Genomic DNA, 16,941 nt, shown 5'->3' on the forward strand with positions numbered 1-16,941 from the left:
TTATTTCACAAAGGTCACCTTTTTTAGGCAGGAGAGTGAGGACCGCTCTTCGACAGCTCACAGGTAGTTTCCCTCCAGACACACTGTCATTTATGACCTCTAACAAATCGTCTCCCAAAGTAGACCAAAAACATTTGTAAAAGTCTACAGGGAGACCATCTATTCCTGGAGCTTTGCCGTTTTCCATACTCATCAGCGCCTCCTGCAGCTCTTGCAGTGTGAGTGGGCGTGACAGGTCTGCATTATCCCCTTCTGATAACTTTGGTAAGTCAGACAAAAACTGCTCTGACATCAGCACGTTCTCTCTGTACTCACTGTTGTAGAGGTTTGAGAAGAAGTCCACAGCTCTTTTCCTGATTTCAGCTGAGTCAGTGAGATCTCTTCCATCAGCAGATCTGATACAGTGGATGAGTCGATTCTGACCATTTTTTTTTTCTAGATTGAAGAAAAACTTGGATGGAGCATCCATTTCAGAGATATTTTGAAAACGTGATCGGACTAACGCCCCCTGTGCTCTTATCCCCAGCAGATCTGCCAAAGCAGCTTTTTTGGATTTGAGTGCCTTAATGTGGCCTCCATCTCCTGTGGATCCACTTAAAGTCTGGAGTTCCACAATATCAGTCTCTAGATGTTTTATAGATTGTGTGACCTCTCTTGTGACATTAAAATTGTACTGATTACAAAACTGCTGAATTTGTATTTTACCAATATCCCACCATTGCTGTAAAGATGTAAACTGAGATTTCCTAGACTGCCACTGTTTCCAAAAAAAATTGAAACATTTTCTAAAGTGACCGTCATTTGTTAAAACCGTATTAAAATGCCAATATGCACTTTTTGGTTTGACTCCATTTATAAAAACATTTCCGATTAACAAACAGTGATCTGAAAAACCCACTGGACACAAGAAACAAGATTTGAATATTTGTAATTGGTGTTCAAAGCAATCAAATCTGTCTAACCTGGCTAAAGAGATGTAATTATCTCTAGCATGTGCCCATGAATACTGTCTATTGTTCCCATGTTTGGAGCGCCACACATCCGTCAGTTCATACGTTTCAATAATACGTTTCAAAATCTTCCTTGACTGAGCATTAGGTTCCATATGATTCCTGTCCAAATCATCAACAGTGCAATTAAAGTCTCCTCCTAATATCAAAAAATCAGTTGAAGCACATCCTGAAAGGGTGCTGGCTAATTTGTCAAGAAAAAGACATCTTTCAGTTGGATTTACTGGAGTGTACACATTTAACAAAGTGAGCGTGGATTTTTCATATCTGGCAGTCACTTTCAGTAACCTGCCCTGAACGACCTCCTCTGAGTCTACAGACACCGGCACAAAGTTCTTTGAGAAAAGAATTGCCACGCCTGCACTCAAACTACTCTTATGACTCAAAAAGATATTTCCATCCCATTCTCTCTTCCACTCAACTTCATTATCATTATTACTGTGAGTTTCTTGAGCAAAAGCAATATCAATGCACTTAGTTTTTAAAAGTTCATAATACATAGTTCTCTTTTTAACATCTCTTGCTCCGTTAAGATTTAAAGATGAAATTTTGAAACTACTCATAATGAAACACACACTGAACAGAATGGAAAAATATGCAGAACATACTGTTTCCTGCCCTTTACTTTTTTGCTTCATTAGTAATTAGTGTCTTTACCTTCTGCACCAGTTTTCTGAGGCGGTACACCTCTGTGTCTTTAAGACAAGTATCACCCTTCTTTCTCATCAACCACTTTGAAGCGGCAACAAACAAAGATCGATTTGGAAAAAAATCATCCACATTAACATCCCTCTTTCCTTTAGTTACTTCTAGGAAACTACGGATTTGCTCAAGATCATAACCATTGCTCTTCTGACCATCAGGGATAGATGAATCAGAATACTCTCGCTCACTATCCGAGTCAGGGAAGTCTTCTGAATCACTTTCTTGCAATCTTGTCTTTTCCTTTATTAAAGGCATTTTCTTTGGTGTCGCTCCTTTAGATTGTGCTTTCCTCTTTAATTTTGGCACTTTAAACAAATCTTCATCACCTCCCACTGTTTTTTCCCCAACATCATGTATCACCTCATCAATGTTCATTTGTTCCAGCTCCTCTCCTTCTACACTAGTCTGACTCTGATTCACAAACGCTTCAGCAGAGGTGGTTGCACACTCTCCATCCGGTTGTGTTTCAGACCCCTCAGCTGGTGTCTCCCTCTGCACCCCTTCACTGTCCTCCTGACTCCCCCCCTCTGCACCCCTTCACTGTCCTCCTGACTCCCCCCCCTCTGCACCCCTTCACTGTCCTCCTGACTCCCCCCCCTCTGCACCCCTTCACTGTCCTCCTGACTCCCCACCCTCTGCACCCCTTCACTGTCCTCCTGACTCCCCACCTCTGCACCCCTTCACTGTCCTCCTGACTCCCCCCCCCCCCTCTGCACCCCCTTCACTGTCCTCCTGACTCCCCACCTCTGCACCCCTTCACTGTCCTCCTGACTCCCCACCCTCTGCACCCCTTCATCCTCCGTGCTCGGAGCAGCCTCTGCCTCTGCCTCTGGCTCACGAGCCTTTTCTGGACAATTCCGCACCAGGTGCCCTTCCTGCCCACAGCCAAAACATTTCATAGATTGTGTTGATGCGAAAATTGTGTAATCAAACCCTTCAACTTTAAATTTCATGACCACATTCAGCGCATCACTATCATTCTTTAGGATCATGTAGAGTTGTCTCCTGAAAGACACAACATGTTTCAGTCTGCTGGATTTACATCCTGACGGGAGCATTTTCATTGCCGACACAATCTGTCCATGACGTGAAAGCTCCCTTTCCAACACCTCATCACTGATAAATGGTGGTAAGTTAGACAATATGATTTTTTCCGCTGGATTAGTGAGAGGAAAGACGGTGACATGCGTGTTTTTAACAACAATTCCTCGCTCAACAACAAAGTTTACTTTTTCAATTGAGTCCAAAAAAATCACAACTGCGCTGTTCATCCTGGACGCAGCCCTTAAACTATCATACCCGACGACCTCCCCAACTGCCAGACTACAATCCTCCACTGATCCTATCACCAGTGAAAAGAAACAGTTTCTCAAACCTTAATGGAAAAAAAGACGAAACCTCATCCACTCCAACACACTCTCCTACCGCTCAGCAAACACTCACGCATGCGCAAGAGAGAGAGAGAGAGAGAGAGAGAGAGTCCTATTGGGTCAGGGGCCAGATTATGAAGGTAGATATGTTGCAAAATGTGAGAGCTTGTAGAATGACATGTGAGAGCTTGTAGAATGAGATGTGAGAGCTTGTAGAATGAGATGTGAGAGCTTGTAGAATGACATGTGAGAGCTTGTAGAATGAGATGTGAGAGCTTGTAGAATGAGATGTGAGAGCTTGTAGAATGACGTGAGAGCTTGAAGGAAAAAAAAGTGAACTTGTATGTAAAAATCATCATTTACACTGATTTTTTTTTTTTTTATAACTTGGGCCTATTATCTTTTACAACCAAAACTCTCCAATTACAACTTCTCAAATCTTCACAAACTACTTTTCTCTCATGAATCTGCGCTGCTTGACTTTTGCAACACATTTTGCGAGACGTCTGTAGCAAAACAAATTTGTACTTGTAGAAATGGCCCCCTCCCCCCCGCTCTCCCGTGTGTGTGTGTGTGGGGAGGGGGGATTGACCAATCAGAAGGGAGGAATTGCAGGTACCGGGGTGAAGATAGTTTCATATTTGACATTTGCCTGTGTTCGCGTTGATTACCTTCAATAGCTCCGAGTCAAAACCTCGATTTCTCACAGTTTGGGGATATGTTGGAGAGCAGATTAAGGCAGACGTTTCACAGTTTTGATAAACTTCAAATAACCAAAAATTACGATGCAGCTGGGAGCGCAAAGAACTGAATGTCTGTCCAACGCGCCAGTGACTATAGGCGGAGTTAGGGACCGTCGTAAAAGTGCAATACTGCTCATTTCAATATTCAATAACTTCTTTGTTTTTCAACATAGACATCTCAATCCACTGCTATTATAGAAGGTGACAGCCCTTAACATTTCAGACCAATGAATACAAAATAAAAATAAATAAAAATAACTCTGCAAATCATCATTATCAATGACATATTGCCTTAAATAAGCACATTTCAAGGTTATAATCTCAATAGATTTCAAATTTTGGATTTTATTGACATCAGATCACCTCTCATGTGTCCTGGACATCCTCTCAAAACTTTCACGGCTCTTAGTTAGTATAGGAGGCCTTTAAAAAAAAGCCTTAATACCATTATCAAGGGCCTGTCGCTTTAAATATGCCATTTTCAAAGTTGGAATTTCAATAGCTTTCTCATTTGAATTTAGTAACATCAAATCACCTCTCATGTGTCCTGGACATCCTCTCACAACTTCTTCATAGTTTGTGAAGAAGGCTGCAGCGGCCAGCAATATAGCCGTGAGACGGTTGCTGCCGACAGACGGGTCTTGTGATGCAAAAATCGTCATTTTGCGTCACTGGAAGCTCCTTTTCAGACATAGAAATACAAAGATTTCCCACCTCAAGGGAAAATGAAGGCAGGACAGACACAACATTTGTGTCAACAGGAACCAGTACACATTAATTGAATATTGATGGTGCATTTTAATTTTCCATTCAAAAAAGAAAAGACATATTTCACTCACAGCATTTAAAGCAGCTCAAGAGAACTTATAACAAAATACAAGTGACTGAAGAGTTTCTTAATATTTCAGATAAACACTGTTTTCAAAAACCTAGATATTGTATAGTATATATTTGAAGAACTAAACGACTTATTTTTACTCATATTTAATCACATCTGGACTTACTTTGCCTTCCTGCAGTTCCTCACAGCTGGAATCAGTCTCAGTCGTCCCTGGTCTGACGTGTTGTACTTATCCAAGTCCAACTCATCCAGAACCTCCTCTGACATCTGCAGCATGTAGGCCAGAGCAGAGCAGTGGATCTCAGAGAGTTCCTCCTCTGATCTGTTCCCTGACTTCAGGAACTCTTGGATCTCCTGATGGACTGAGAGGTCGTTCATCTCCGTCAGACAGTGGAAGATGTTGATGCTTCTGTCAGGAGAGATATCTTTACTGTTCATCTCCTTCAGGTTCTTGATGACTCTCTGGATCATTTTCTGACTGTTGTCTCTCCAACCCAGCAGGCCTCCTAAGAGTCTCTGGTTGGACTCCAGAGAGAGGCCATGAAGGAAGCGAACAAACAGGTCCAGGTGACCATTTTTACTTTTTAGGGATTTCTCCATGGCACTCCTCAGGAAGACATCCAGGGATAAGTCATCACTTCTAGGAGTTTGAGAAAGGATCCTGCTGTCTTTAAGGAAAGCCTTCACTACACCTGTGTTCCTGTTTGTCAAACAGTGGAACATGTAGACTGCAGCCAGGAACTCCTGAACGCTCAGATGAACAAAGCAGTAGACTGTTTTCTGGAAGATCACACACTCTGTTTTGAAGATCTCTGTACAAACTCCTGAGTACACAGAGGCCTCTGTGACATCCAGACCACAACGCTCCAGGTCTTCTTGGTAGAACATGATGTTTCCTTTCTCCAGATGTTCAAACGCCAGCCTCCCCAGCTTCAGACGAACTTCCCTGTCAGCCTCCACCAGCTCATGTGGACTCATCTGAAGTCCCTCATCATACTTGTTCTTCTTCCTCTTTGTCTGAACCAGCAGGAAGTGTGAGTACATGTCAGTCAGGGTCTTGGGCAGCTCTCCTCTCTGCTCTGTGCTCATCATGTGCTCCAGAACTGTGGCAGTGATCCAGCAGAAGACCGGGATCAGACACATGATGTGGAGGCTCCTGGATGTCTTGATGTGTGAGATGATTCTGCTGGACAGATCTTCATCATCACTGAACCTCTTCCTGAAGTACTCCTCCTTCTGGGCGTCAGTGAAGCCTCGTACTTCTGTTAGCCTGTCAACACATGCAGGAGGGATCTGATTGGCTGCTGCAGGTCGAGAAGTTATCCAGATGAGAGCTGAGGGGAGCAGATTCCCCTTGATGAGGTTTGTCAACAGTGTGTTTAACGGTGATTTCTTTGTGACATCAGACACAACCTCCATGTTTGTGAAGTCCAACGACGGTCTGCTTTCATCCAGGCCGTCAAAGATGAACAACAGTTTACAGACAGCGAGCGTCTCTGCTGTGACCTTATGTAATGTTGGATGGAAAACACGGAGCAGCTCAAGAAGACTGTACTCCTTATCTCTGATCAAGTTCAGCTCCCTGAATGAAAGCAGGATCACCAGACTGAGGTCTTGGTTCTCTGAGCCGTCTGCCCAGTCCAGAGTGAACTTCTGCACTGAGAAGGTTTTTCCAACACCAGCGACGCCGTTTGTCAGAACCACTCTGATGGGTTTCTGTTGGTCGGGTTGAGCTTCTGTCTTTTGGTTCTGTTGGTCGGGTTGAGCTTCTGTCTTTTGGTTCTGTTGGTCGGGTAAGGCTTTAAAGATGTCCTGACACTTGATTGGAGTCTCATGGAGGGTCTTCTTTTTAGAGTCTGTCTCAAGCTGTCTCACCTCATGTTGGGTGTTCACCTCTTCACTCTGTCCCTCTGTGATGTAGAGCTCAGTGTAGATCCTGTTGAGGAGGGTTCTACTTCCTGTTTCATCACTTCCTTCAGTCACATGTTCACATCTCTTCCTCAGACTGATCTTAAGTTCATCTGTAACCTCCTGCAGACCTCTATCTGCTGAAAGAGAAGAAACATATCCTGAGACTGGATTTATAAAATGATCAAATAAACAATTTTCATTATTACACATTAAGCAAACTGCATGACACAAAAACATCCCTGTAATAAATGTGTGCTGCTACAAGAGAAATAAAATATGCTGAATATAAACTGACAGCAAGAATCAGATAAAATGTAAATGTTTCATTTAACTACATATCAATGAAAATACTAACTGCTTTGTCTTGTTTTTAGACACAATGACTTCAGTCTTACTTATTACAGTGCTGGACTTACTGGATCTCTGCAGTCCTCGTTCTCCACACTGGGGACAGGAGGACTCTCCTGATGAAGTAGACTGGTCCCAGTATGAGGTGAGACACTGTCTACAGAACCAGTGTCCACATCTGGTAGAAACTGGATCTCTTAGGACACACTGACACAAAGCACAGCTGGACAGCTGCTCCTCCACAGAAACAGACCCCTTTGTTATTCTGTGGAGATAAGGGAAATCATAAAGCCGTGAAAACTGACACTGACATTTAGAAACCAGTGGTGGACTAAATCAAATAAAGACACAAAAAGCAGTGTTTTAAAAAGGTGTGCCATGTCCTCCGCAGTGAGCATGTGCAGAAGTCTGTCTGTGTAACCATAGAGTCTACCATCTGAGTCCAATAACTGACCTACAAGTGTGATGTTATTTTCAACCAGTTTTCAAAAAACAGGGATTCATTTTTGTAGAGAATGTCCTTATTGTTCCAGATGTAATATCTGTGTGGAGAGAAGTTATGTTTCAAGATGAGAGACCAAGTCAAGAGTATCTGTTTATGGAAGTTGGATAGTTTGATCTGGATTTTACTGATATTATAGTTGCACAGTAATAAAATTCCAGGCCACCAACTTTAGAAAAAACATAATTAGGAATCATATTCCATAGAGATGTTGGGTTATTTAAAAATGTCTCAGCCTGTTCACTTTGAATGTTAAGAGCTGTGAAGTCTAAAAAGTTCAAGCCCCCACATTGACTCGTGTTTATTGTCATGTTCTTTTTAACATAATGTATTTTGTTTTTCCACAGAAAGTTAAACAACATATAATCAAATCTTTTGATGACATTTTAGTCAACATCCAAAGATAGAGCCGGATTAGTGAGTCTGGAAATGCCCTCAGCTTTTGAGAGAAAGGTCCTTCGTCTCAGAGATAAATCTCTTTGTAAACAAGGGTTTTATCAACGATGGGATTCAAATTTAAGGTGCACCTTATATTTTGCTCCGTGGTGATAACTACTCTCAGGTATGTGACCTGGTCATTCACTGGATTATTACAAATATGGGGAACATTACAATCTTTAACAGCTATAAGTTCAAAGTGTTTAATATTTAGGTTGAGACCTGAGACCTTTGAAAAGTTATTAATCAGCTTTATAGAGAGCTGCACACTGAGCATGTGCAGGAGCTGTGTCATGACCTGCACACTGAGCATGTGCAGGAGCTGTGTCATGACCTACACACTGAGCATGTGCAGGAGCTGTGTCATGACCTGCACACTGAGCATGTGCAGGAGCTGTGTCATGACCTGCGCACTGAGCATGTGCAGGAGCTGTGTCATGACCTGCGCACTGAGCATGTGCAGGAGCTGTGTCATGACCTGCGCACTGAGCATGTGCAGGAGCTGTGTCATGACCTGCACACTGAGCATGTGCAGGAGCTGTGTCATGAGTTAAATAAATAAATACTGTAAAATCTGAAATATAAGTTGCACTGGTATAAGACGCGCTGTGTTTTTGAAGGTCTCTCAGAGAGAAAATAAAGTTTACACTGTCTTCCTGCGTGACAGTTTTTATTGTGTTCAGCGAAGTCCAAAACCTGCAGTTACTGTTCAGCTCTGTCACCCTTTTAGTCTGTTTTCTCTTTGTGGAGTCTGCTCTCCTACCAGCTACAGTACGGTAGTCGAGCTCTCAGCCTGCAGGGAAAGTTGTGAAGCAGAGACTCCTAGCTTGCGAGCTCTCTGCCCGACTCTGCTTGTTTCTCTTTAACTTTAATAAAGGACTCTTTCAATCAAAAGAGCGTTCAACAAGGTTTATTTATGGAACAATATCCTACAGTTTTCTGTAAATTCATTATTTTGACCTCTTGAGGGAAAAGTTTTGAAAACGTAGCGCAGCCAGACTGGTCTGTGTCGCTGTCTTTCCCAGAACAGCGTGCAATCAGCTCTTAATACACTGAGGGCCTGATTTACTAAAGTCCCAAGTAAAGAGTACTAAACTGTGTGTTCACTCCAAAAAATTGCACGTTTGGTGAGTGTGTGTTTTTCGGGTGATCGACTAAGAAAGTTTGCGTGAATGACACCAGGTGCAAACCTTGTGGAGGCGGTACTATTTAAGTTGGGTTTTTGTGTGTTCTACTGGTTTACGTCACGGAGAGTTTGGACGGAAAGCAGGACGACGGCAAGCGCAAAATAGGTCTCAGTGGAAGAGGCAAATGAACGTACAGTATTTTTGAGTTCTAGCAGATAAAACTGAATATTACAAAAAGAAAATTTGGCTTATAAGAAAACCTCTGCATTAAACAGGGCCTCTGTTTTCTTCATCTTTTGAAGATGAATTGTCATACATTGTGCAGGAGGTGTGAGCTGTGTCCTCTGTGGCGCTCAGGCGCGACACTCGGCACATTGTTGAGCACCAGACAGTTGGCCAGCGCTGTGTCTGATCGGACATAAACGCTCTTCCTAAGAGTTATCTAAGACGGGGGTACAAGCAGTGGTGAGGTCCCCCCAGTCAAGCGTAGCAGCAGCGGGCTTTAGAGGGAGGAGACGAGCGCACTATGGAGAGGAGCGCACCAGAGGACACGAGCTGGGGGAGAGACGAGCAACCTGAGAAAAAGGAAATCCCAAGTTTAAAATAAAATGTTGGTGAGAAGAGGGAAATATGAAGAAATAAACGTCAGTGTTGAAATTCTTTAGAATGCAGAGGCTGTGAATGTTCAGTTTTCTTTAAATAGGCAACAATATAGTTTAATCATGGTGTTTCCTGCTGTCATTCCAAACTTACTAACATGTGTGGGGAATAACGTGATCTGTATGCCTTCTTTTGTTGTGCCTATGTCTCCTCCTAACTTCAATAACAGCAGTCTGTTGTGTGTAACACTGGTCTCCTGGGTTAGCACCTTCTTTTCAAAGGTGTTAAATTCAGACACCGTCACAATCACCTCAGTTTTTGTCTGCTTGGTAAATCACAATGCGTGTACTAACTTAACTTGTTTTCATTTTCTCCTTTCTAGGACAGAAACGCCCCATATTGAATATTCATTAAGTCAAACGTACTAAATGGTCAATGCGTGTTGTTTTGTTCACATGAAAGATTCAGTCCTCACAGCACGCCGTTAGTAGATCAGTTAACACATTCTTTGTGGGTGGTATCAAGTTTGCACACGTTTTAAGACACACAAACCTTTAGTAAATCAGGCCCAATGAATGGGGATGGTTTTTTAATCGCGTCCGGCCGCACCCAGTGATGGTGACTTCTGCACCCGCGGTCATGATGGTTCATGTGTCAACATTTTATACTGGTATATTAGTAAGACCCAGCCAACTTTTAAGATGAAAAAAAAGAGGTATTAAAAGTGCATCTTACACCGGATTTTATGGTACTTCAGTAAAAAAAAAAAGATCTCATTGTGTAGTCATGTTAGAAAACTTTAAAAAAGACAAATAAAGAGTGGACACAACAGAAAACATGATTCAAAGAAAACGATCACAGCAGATCTCACTAAACTTCAGGATCAGTTTAAAAGACTACTTCCTGCAGAATCACAGAGAAGACGACTAGATACACAACCAAAGAGTCAATACTGAAATCATATTATCTTATCTATAAACATATAATACATATATAGAATCCTTAGTATGTTGTTATGAGTTCAGTGACTTTCTCTGTATGATCACTGTGTGCAGGTTGATGATTAAAAACAAGAAAATCAACACATTATGGAGTTCAGGACTCTTTCTTTTAGTTTGACGGTTTGGTGATTAAAAAAAGTTCTCTTACTGTGGATCTGAGGGTCCTGGTTCATTACTGAAGTTTAGAGGAAGACCTTTAGACAAGTCACTCTTCATAGAGAGACAGCTGGACAGAGGAGACTCTGCTCTGTCCTCCTCTTTGTCTCCTCCATCACTCATCTTGTGATCTCCAGATTGATCAGAGGACAATAAAAGACGTTCATGCAGGTAAAACAACCTGAGGACAAAATAACAAACAGGTGAGATACAAGCAGGAAAAATGTGAAAGACGGAGATGGTCAAGTGTCCACATCTCATTACCTGATGTGATCCTTCATTTGATTTTCTCTTCCTTCCTGTCTGCGTAAGTACCTGATGCAGCACCTCAGTGCAGTTTGTTTTTATCCTAACATGATTTGTCCGTCTGATCTGCCCTGAATAATGCCAATAACAAGACATTGAGTCTTAAACTTTAAACATTAAACTAACATGTTAGTATTTAACAGCAACCATGACCTTTAGGACATTTGGACAACTAGAAGTGTATAAAACAGGGTTGGAAATCAGCACTCGTCACATACGGGTGTCTTTTTGCAGTGGCGGGTAAATTTGCTCAACCTACCGACCACAGTGGCAGAGCGAGGGTCACAATGGTGCTCTATATGCTGGAATGGCTTTGCTTGGTGTAACATGATTAACAGAGCACAGACTAGCATCTCTTTAACAGCGGGTCAACCAGCTTCAGGTGTGTTTAAACTGACGCCTCGCTGTCTCAAGTCCAACATGATGAAAAGAAGAGCGCTGTGGCGTTGATTTGGGCTCAAAGGAGCAGCTGTAAATACTATAACTTCAGACATTTGTCTTGGGCTCAAAGTGCTGCACACATTCAGCGGCCTCACAGTAGAATCCATAAAAACAATAGAAAAACACATCGACATGTCAACAGAAAAGTACAGACCCATGTATAAAACACAACATATATTGCACATTACCCATATAGAGAAAAAGATATCAAAATATAAAAGCATGTAAGAACATCATGACGCCATGATGTTTCTGCTGTAAATGTCCAATGATGAAATGGTGAAACAGACAGTGGCTTATCTTAGAATTTATTGGGCCGAGGTCAGACAACAGCAACAGAACACAAATGGCTGACAAACTTTTCATGTTAACGGTCCTGTTATATTCTGTTAGCTGGTACAGCCTACAAATTCTTTCACCATTTGGGAAGACTTCTAAAAGGCTAGAGAGGTGACATTACCTTCACTTGAAACTGTCAGATATCTACATTGAAGTCATTTAAGCTCACAACATACACTCGGCTCCTCTCCAAAAATAGATCTGCTGCTCTGAGAGTCTTACACAAACTGTTACATCCACACAGACCTAAACCAATGACCCTTAGATGGTCGACAGATTTAAAATGATATATCCACTAAATGATTCAAGTGAATGATTATGTGAAAATAAATACTAACAGGCACAACCCGTACAGCAGGCTTAGATTTAAACTGAACAGAGATTACAGTACCACGCTGACATCCAGCTGAAATACAAAACTAATGTAGTTCAGCTTCCTGGGCGCTAAAACGCCCTCGGTGTCAGCTGTTTTTAGTCACTGCACTCAAACGCTATCAGTCGAAAGACGTTCAACTTTGAGAACAGCGCCACGCTGATCAATGTCACTTCTCCCTCACCGACCAATCAAACTCAAGAAGGGGCGGGACTTCTGAGATCAGATTTGTCAATAACAAAGCGATGGCGGAGGAGACGCTGGTCTGACTCGTCTTTTGGAGGGAACAGTTTGCAGGTGTAGAGCTGCTGCTGACATCAGGACATGACTCCTTTACATCGTCCTCATGTTTTCTTGGTGATATTTATTTGATTTAAAGAAAATATGAAACACATGGAGCTAAAACACACCTTACGGACATTACAGAGGGAAGCACAAGTTCACTTTTGTAATCTAGCAACAAGGAGCGCTGGTGAGAAGCGCTCTGAAACAAAGGTTGTGAACACGATATAACACGCATTCTATTTCAAGCTCTTCACACTAAAAGTTCCTGGTTTAAATAGCATTGCTTTTATTGTGAAGCAGCTACATTAGAAAATGGGATATTTTTCAACAGAAGCAAATGACTGTAACTCAGACGTTTGAAATACAAACGCAGAGGAAAGGAACCTGACAGATTCAGTTAGAAGCTCCAACGTCCTGAGGAGAAAACACACAGTGACTTAAAAATATCTTTCTAAATGAAACTCAGTTTCCAGCAGAAACCTTTATGACTGTGATGACTCTCCTCATATAAGCTCATATTCTTTTAAAACAATATATCCATTATCTTACCTCTCAGTCCAGGTTTCAGGTCAGCTTCATCAGCCTTTGAGGACATAGCCCAAAAATAATAAACTAAAACAAAGTTTTTTCTGTTTCTGAGTGAGACAAACAGCATGTCTGTATTTTATTTAATAGTTGATCGTCTATTTCTTGAAGACTATAAGCCTTGATTATTATGTTACACGTCATTGCATTGTGCTGCCAGTTAAAATAAAGTGGCAGGTAAGAAATGTAAGACTGGTACCCGCCAAGCACCAAATGCAGGTAGATTATCCGTTTGGCAAGTTAATTTCCAGTGGTGTAGTTGAGGGTATATGCAGGTCAGGTGTACATGTATACACACTTATTTTTCAGTCTGCATAGGGTATCCTCACTTCCCTCTGATTCACACCAGTTATTGATTGACATCATTCAGCAGTATGCAGCAATTTTTGTTCCCAGGGTTGGTGAAGGGATGATCCTCCCTACTGCCTAAAAAGTGTAAGACTGGTAGATTTTTGAATCCACCAGTCACAGGTCCACCAGTCCACCAGTCACAGGGGCACGTAGGTGAAAAAGTTCATCACCAACCGTGGTATAAAACAAAGTCCTTCATGCCTGTAGGGTTAAAACCTTCTCATAAAACAGACCTCATTCAGTCACAACATTTTACTAGGTTGCAGTATTTTGTTGTGACTGCTTGAAGAGGTGGAGAAAATATTTCTTATAAAATTTAAAAGTGAGTCATTCTCTGGACTTCATTTAACGTGAGAGAAAACCATTAACGCTGACTTTGAGCTCAGACCGCAGGAGTCCTGACAAACAGGAAACAATACGAGAGAAACTCAAGAGTTAGGATTAAAGATCAGCCGAGGACAAAGTCCCAAAACATATCAGATAGCTTGGTGTGTGTTTTAAAGTATTACTCAGCATGAACCTGCTTCATTAACTGGTGAACCAGAGGTTTAAACAGTAAAGTCAGAATAATGTTGAATTAAACTCACCCTGTCTCACACGTCTTTGTCCTTCTGCTCTGTCAACTCAAAATAGAGTCTAAGCTCTGACTCTCAGAACACTTTCACTTTGGTTTCCTGGAAACCCGTATCAGCTCAGAGTTTCTCCTCCCCTTCTTGTTATTTCCTGGAACTGAAACAGTGATGACGTTTGTTAGTTCAGGTTTCTTGGTGATCGTCTCCCTCTGCTGGGTTCAAAGTAAAAAGCATTAATCCAAGCTAACTAGATTTAGCAAACTAAACAAAGTGAGCTGGGATCATCTTCAGCAATAGTTGTGGTTTTCAGACTGTTAGCCCCTATGCTGCTTTGTTTTGGGGTTTGATCCCTTTGTTACTATGGCAACAATAATGCTGACTAAATCCCAGTGACAGTTTGGTTTGTGTAGGGAACATCAGCCCCACATGTATAACCAGTGGCAGATTTAGTCATTTGGGGGCCCTCTGCATCTTTTGGGAAAATGTGGTGTTTCTAAACAGATGGGTCGGGACCCAAAAGTGGGTCTCAGAGCCTTTTTCAGTTGGAACCGAATGTTATTCACAAGTAATTAACAAATTGGAAAAGGTTGGATACAATTATTATTTTGATATAAATTCTGCTAGTATAAAGCCCAGTGGTTCAGACCATTCACAACATGAATTCTGATTTTAAAAAGAACATAAGCAACATCAATAAAATGTCAAACATTATCAAAAGAAGAATAGAAGAAGTTAATCGTATTTTGAAAAACAGAAGTTACCGCAGACTCGCAGAATTATTCTCACACTAACTTCCCCGACCTCCAAAGCATAGCATAGCATGTTTTCTTAAAGGCTTTATATGCGATTTCTTCATCCAGCAGATGTCGCCCTTGAGCACCAGCATGAAACCAAAACAACTTGCGGTGCATTGTTGTGTTAGCATGCTAATGCTAGCGATCTTTATTATGCTGGTATCTTCACACTGCATGTAAATTTACCTGAAATGAGCGTGATCTAGAAACACAGTTAAGCAGTGAGTACAGTATGTTATTCTTCTTTTCTCTAGTCCCTCAATTAAACAACTTTTATACGCGAGGGGAGGAGCCGGCCGGCCATCCCGGCGATGTAAACAAAGTGAAGATAGGACTCTGAAAACTCTGAAAACATCACAGACAGTGGGACTCGGGTGTTACACCCATAGTAGACAGTCATGACTCACAGAGTTATTTTCAGAGGATATATTTGATTTCTATTACAGTTAAGTGTGAAAAATCACATATTAAGACTTTAAAGACCAAAAAAAGTTTCCATACAGAAATGTTGACAAAGGTTTTGTGTAATTTAAACAGTGTGTAGGAGTTTGTCTGCAACTTATAAAGGACTCCTTCCCCTTGTATCACCTGTCTTATGAAATAGAGGTTGTTTTTATTTCACAGCGAAGCGAGCAAGAGACATTTTAGCAAGCTTACTAAAGACCACCCGTTGTAAACACACTTGAGAGACATTATCAGACACGCTCCAGAGACGGCAAATAGATACAACTTTTCTCTAAATGAGCTGTTAATGATGTGGAAAAAAAACCTCCTTCTCTCATGTGTTTAACTGAATTGTAAAGCCTTAAATGTGTCTGGAGAAGAAAGGCAACATGAAGCGGATAATTGGTTAAAAACAGTTGGTTATCTTATAGGCAAATATGTTGAGAACCAGAGCTGTGTCAAGTAACTGTTAAGCATCAAATGTTTCACAAGAAGAAAGCATGACTGAAGCAGATAAATGATCAAAAACATGTCGCCAAGGAATATCAAAAAGCTGCACCGGCGTCGTGTGATCTGAAAGTCTCAGAGTTTTGATGTGAAGCCGACCTTTACCCTGAGCCGCCTCGAGACGCTTCACATAAGTTAAAAAAAAGAGTGATTGCATTTCAGCCTCACTTACACACAAACGACTTACTGTAAAGAGGAAAAAAAACAAGTCTAGTATTCAGAGCGCAGCTCTAATTGTTCGCCTGTCCCTTTAAATGTCAATACACATTGCGGCCCCAGATGGCGCCAAAAATCTGTCAAGCGAGTGTTCCAGGAAGAAGCAGTCCAGCGTCCTTAGCAACCAGCCTACCGGTGTTTAAAGATGGAGAGACAGTCTGATCATTTAGAGAAAAGTGGCTCAAAAGTAGGTCAAGTCAATCAACAGCAGCGGAGGAGTTATGATGCTAATTTTAAAATCATGGTCGTCAATTCAGCCGAGTCAATCAACAACTGTCAGGCTGCTAAGAAGTATGGGGTCACAGAGTGTAACGTTAGAAGATGGCGAGCACAAAAAGAACGTCTTAAAGACGGTAACAGCCAGCGGAAATCGTACCGTGGTCCTCAAAGTGGCCGTTTTAACGAGATTGACCGGAGAGTTTTTGAATACCCGCTGGATCAGATAGGCAACGCTGATCAGACGCCCGTTTACTTTGACATGCCAACGTCAGTGACAGTGAATGGGAGAGAAGTCAGTGTTGGTGAGATCAACGGCAAACGAGAGGAGCCGCTGTCACTCGCTGATGTCTCGCTGATGGCAGCAAACTCCCCCTGTATGTCATTCTAAAGCGTAAGACAGTGCCAAAGGAGCCAATGCCAGCTGGCATTATCGTGCACGCCCAGGAGAAGGGCTGGATGGAGACAGGGCTTGTTGTGGACTGGCTAAAGGTTGTGTGGGGCAGACGGTACGGGGGACTGAGGAAGAAGAGGAACATGCTAGTCCTAGATGCGTTCCGCGGACACCTGACTGAGCCAGTAAAAAAATCAGGTGCGGGCGATGAACGGTGATCTTGTGATCGTACCGGGGGGGATGACGAGCCAGCTCCAGGTGTTGGATGTTGTGGTCAACAAGCCATTCAAGGACAACCTCCGAAAGAGATACACAGAGTGTCTCCTGTCTGGAAACCACGCGCTCACACCGACCAGGAAGATCCAG

At 42.1% G+C, this 16,941-nt stretch overlaps 2 protein-coding genes across 5 annotated transcripts in view; both read right to left on the reverse strand.

The window, feature by feature from the left end:
• The window catches only part of LOC136179112 (NLR family CARD domain-containing protein 3-like), a 69,245-nt gene that overhangs the window by 10,797 nt on the left and 41,507 nt on the right, over window positions 1–16,941 (reverse strand). The gene's annotated exons all lie outside the window — the stretch shown is intronic.
• On the reverse strand, window positions 4,667–10,954 carry LOC136179117 (NLR family CARD domain-containing protein 3-like). Of its 2 annotated transcripts, none has more exons than XM_065954479.1 (3): window positions 10,745–10,954; window positions 6,997–7,193; window positions 4,667–6,714 (listed from the first exon to the last, which is right to left on the reverse strand). In XM_065954479.1, the coding sequence occupies exons 1-3, from the start codon at window positions 10,873–10,875 to the stop codon at window positions 4,829–4,831; spliced, it is 2,214 nt and encodes a 737-aa protein (XP_065810551.1). In that variant the 5' UTR covers window positions 10,876–10,954; the 3' UTR covers window positions 4,667–4,828. The 2 variants fall into 2 exon arrangements, with proteins under 2 accessions (XP_065810551.1, XP_065810550.1); XM_065954478.1 differs by having other exon boundaries at window positions 4,674–6,717; window positions 10,745–10,952.

Source organism: Labrus bergylta, chromosome 4 (genome assembly GCF_963930695.1).
Source record: "Labrus bergylta chromosome 4, fLabBer1.1, whole genome shotgun sequence".
NCBI lineage: Eukaryota > Metazoa > Chordata > Actinopteri > Labriformes > Labridae > Labrus > Labrus bergylta.